At 34.2% G+C, this 4,026-nt stretch overlaps 1 protein-coding gene across 1 annotated transcript; it reads right to left on the bottom strand.

The window, feature by feature from the left end:
• Window positions 1-790: 790 nt before the first annotated feature.
• Window positions 791-3,643, bottom strand: LOC120197270. The gene is made up of 4 exons (XM_039198858.1): window positions 3,195-3,643; window positions 1,504-1,560; window positions 1,210-1,419; window positions 791-1,123 (listed from the first exon to the last, which is right to left on the bottom strand). Exons 1-4 carry the CDS (start codon window positions 3,501-3,503, stop codon window positions 887-889), a joined length of 813 nt encoding a protein of 270 aa, XP_039054789.1. The 5' UTR covers window positions 3,504-3,643; the 3' UTR covers window positions 791-886.
• Window positions 3,644-4,026: the final 383 nt, after the last annotated feature.

Raw genomic sequence — 4,026 nt, 5'->3', positions numbered from 1 at the left:
GGATACTGACCATATCTACAGTATAATTAAATATGTAATTATACTGATTTTATTAAATTATGCATCAATATTTTCGTATAACTACAATAAAATCAAAACTGGTTTTCATCTATTGTTCTATCAGATTAATGTGGATAATTAACTCCACCTTTAACATATATTAAAAAAATACATTTGATAATTCTTACATTATAATCGAAACACTTTACATAATATATTACTAATTTATAATAATAATAAAAATAAAATATTTATTATTAAAAAAAATACCAACGTGGTATCTGAATCAGCAATACCCAGTGAAGGCGTGTCTCCGGGGATGCGTCTTCCACACGTGACAGCCAACTCAGTATTAACTCGGGTAAAATACGTTCCCGAGGATACGCCTTTCGCCACCTCAACCAAAAAAATGTCACTTCGAGAAATATTAATCAAACGATGTCATAAAAAGAGATATTCGATTAAACGGTATCAAGTCAATTCGCCGGAATGTGGAGTTGGCTAAGACTGATTAATGAAATAAATCTGCTCGTACACGTTTAGAGATTTTGTCTATTATTCTCTCTTTTCAACACACTAGTCATCATCATTCACTTCACATCTGCAAGATCCACTTTTAAAATAAATGATTATTTTGCTTTTTAATTGTACAGATGGAAAATAACCAATCACTAGCAGCAAACACTAGCGTGCGAGCTTTAATACTTACTGTAAAGAAATTTCATTGCCCAAAATTATGAAATTAATTTAATCCAGTTTTACATAAATTCTGGGATCGAATTTCCACCGATCCTCATCGAGTTTCAATCAAGCTTCTTGCCTTGGTCGCTGTTACTAATTTTCCAGCAACTCCGATTCTAATATGCAAGTAACCAGCGCTTATCTGTCAGCTAGTCCCGTACAACGCTTCAGGACATGAATCATCCTCAGCGGGCACCATATTTAGATCAGGCAGTACGAAAATACTCTTCCCCACGTTGTGAGAATCTACCACCGGTTTACGATCATCTTCATCATCGAGGGTCGAGTCCAAAGAAGATGATGCTTTCGGACAACTTACCGTCTCAGGTTCATCATCAATTAAACTCGAGTTCTTTGCGGTGTCCACCGAGTTCAAACCAAGCTGCGATACAAGTGAAGTTTACATCAAAAGGAGGGCGAAAATAAGAAACATCTATCAATGAGAAACAACATATACTTCCGACCAACCCTGATTCTTTCAAGCTCATCGCGCTCGATGCTCTTTACGAGTCGATGCTGTTCCTGTTGAATGAACAGAGAAGATGACTGTAAGATTAATGAATTGCAGCCTAGAGAATACATCATGATCGGATTGAAGATGATCCACAAAACACACACCTTTTCTAAATGAACCCTCTCCTTCAGAAGAAGATTCTCCTCCTCCAGTTCAGCAAATGTCTGAAAAATGACAATAAATTGCTCTAAACAAATCATCAGAAAACATTTTTTTTCCCGAGAAAATCATTCAACTCATTTGTTTACCTTCTTTTTTCTTGACCTCTTGGTACCTGTTCTGTCTGTTTCACTAGAAGCACTGCCCTGCAAAATCGAGAAAACCCACCATTAATCACTAAATTAAGCACGCATTCACATTTTCAAATTGCCTAAATACATGATCGTAAAACAAGTCACAGAAGGCATTCAAGTCCGGGTTCAAAAAAACTCAAAATTCGATTCAATTTTAATCGAATAATCCGAATTCGAGTATCTTCATAGTTGTTTTTAGACCAATAAGCATGATATTAGCCAACTCCTCTAACAAAAATGAATTAAAAGCTCATATTTTGAATTATTAAAAAAAGAAAGAAAATCAGACGACACTATCAAGATCAGATACAACGAGAAACATGCAACCTGTAGGACAGGTGGCAGAACCAAGTGGTGGCGAAGGGGCATATAATTAAGTGATTGGACAATAATAACACGCCACGTAATACCAACAAACACGTGACGAATCCGATCCAAGGCATGACTTTGATAGAGCAGTGGCATATCATGCACGTGACTTGCACAACAGGTTTAAAACGCGATAAGAACAAAATCGAGAAATAAAAAGATAACCGTCGTCGTGTTAAAATGATAAAACCTTTAAAACACAATGGCATTTTGGTCCAAACCTCGTAGGAAAACAATGACAAGGCCTTTTATATGTTGTTTTATACAAAAATAAGGGTTCTTTTGTCCAAATAAAGCATCCTATCAAATTTTTATACAAAATAAGACTCAAACACTTTTATTTTTAAATCTATAATATTTTTTATAATACATAAAATTTATCACGTAAAAATGTCGATAAAAATATATTTTATTTAGATTTTTTATTTTGATATGATTAATTTTAACAATATAAATCTTAAAATAAAAACCCAAATTCCCTAATAGACTAAATAAAATAACCCGAAAGCCTTAATGGAGAAAAAAACTAAAAACGAGTACAAACTGATACCTAAAAAGTTTTTATTAAAAAAATGCATAAAATTTTTGTTATATTATTAGATATCATTAGTTTTTTTAACAGCAGACAAATATAACAAAAAAATTATATACGTCCATTTTAATCAATAATTTAAAACACCAAAAATTAATTTAAAAACTTGTCTTTATATTAAATTTTTTCATAATTATTCTTAGAATTAATTGCGTATGATGTACTGAAACTATTACTTGCATCTTAAATCGATTCTTAAATTTTTAAAATATCATTCCTCAAATTATGAGCATTTTAAATTAGTCTATAAATTGTTAAAAAAATCTTTAAATTTATTATACTTTAAAATAGAATGATATTGATATTTTAAGGATCGATGTAGATCGTTTTAAAATTTAAGAAATGATATTAAAGTTTTTTTAAAGATCAGGATCAATATGAAATGAGTTCATAAATTGAGGACACGCCGTGCAATTTACTTATTATTACTACTATTCGAAGACGAAGAGAAAGTAAAAGGTAGATCTGATGAACTCAGTGAGTCGGCTGTACCGATGAATTACGGCGTAAAAAAGAAGATTAAAAGGGGGTTTGATGATCATTCCAAAATCCAAATCAAAACCAGAAATCGAAAAAAACAATGGTGGCCATACATAATTCTGTACGCCACACAAGAATGTTTCCGTCAACTCAAAACTATGACAACAGAAAAGAGATTTAGCCACCAGAGAGAGAGAGAAGAAACCTTGGATCTGGAAGGCGCGACAGGAGATGAGCGGAGGAGGTGGGTACCGGTCTCTTCAGAGACGTCGGCGGCGGCGGAAGGAGAGGCTAAGCTACCACCACTCCAACAAAGGGGCGTGGTGGGACTACCTCCGTCTCTCTTGGCGTAGCAGCGCAACAACGTGGGTCTAGACCTCCTCTGACGCATCCCCCATTTGAGTTCAGATTTGGGAGCCGATGGTGCCGCCTGGGCTTGCCTGAGCCTTACCAACAACTCAACCACCACGTTGTCGTCCGTGATGGCCGCCTGAACCCACTCATCTTTCACCATCACCGTTATAACCACCAGCAGACAACGAAAAACAAAGAGAGGGAGATAAAGAGAAACCCAGATTTTGGTAAATCTATAGATTTGAAGAAAATAATGTGATATGGGGTTGGGAAGAGAAAGGTATGAAGGGTGGCCGAGAAAAAACATGAGCAAAGAGAAAACAAAACAAAAGAAAGTGAGGAAGTGAGCAAATGTTATATAGAGAAGGGCTTTGTTCTGTTTTTGCTCGAGGCTTTTTCTATAAATTTAAAAATTAAATTTAAAAAACGGAATGTTCTGTTTGTGGATTGATTCCAGCTTATTCGATTTGGTATCTCTCTTCGTAAATATAATAAAGATTTGCGTAAATACCTGTTTACACATCTAATCATTCATATAGTTTTATTTTAATTATTTAGAGATAAGGTTTTTTTATAGCATAGACCAAAATTCTTATTTCTTGCAATTAAGGTAACTCGTAGTCTAATGCCGATAATTTTGTTGGAAAAAAATTATTACTATTAATCCAAATTCAATAAAATCG

The sequence above is a fragment of the Hibiscus syriacus genome, unplaced genomic scaffold, assembly GCF_006381635.1.
Source record: "Hibiscus syriacus cultivar Baekdansim isolate YM2019G1 unplaced genomic scaffold, ASM638163v2 tig00117048_pilon, whole genome shotgun sequence".
In the NCBI taxonomy this organism is placed as follows: domain Eukaryota; kingdom Viridiplantae; phylum Streptophyta; class Magnoliopsida; order Malvales; family Malvaceae; genus Hibiscus; species Hibiscus syriacus.
Note: the sequence above shows the minus strand (reverse complement) of the source record. Positions and strands in the feature narration are given on the sequence as shown.

What these genes read in the sequence shown, in the direction of transcription:
- LOC120197270 (XM_039198858.1), bottom strand. Translation starts at nt 3,503, where the DNA reads ATGGTGAAAGATGAGTGGGTTCAGGCGGCCATCACGGACGACAACGTG. An exon ending in TCGCGCCTTCCAGATCCAAG is followed by an intron (nt 1,561 to 3,194) that starts GTTTCTTCTCTC and finishes TCGATTTTGCAG; the next exon opens with GGCAGTGCTTCTAGTGAAAC. An exon ending in ATGAGCTTGAAAGAATCAGG is followed by an intron (nt 1,124 to 1,209) that starts GTTGGTCGGAAG and finishes CTTGTATCGCAG; the next exon opens with CTTGGTTTGAACTCGGTGGA.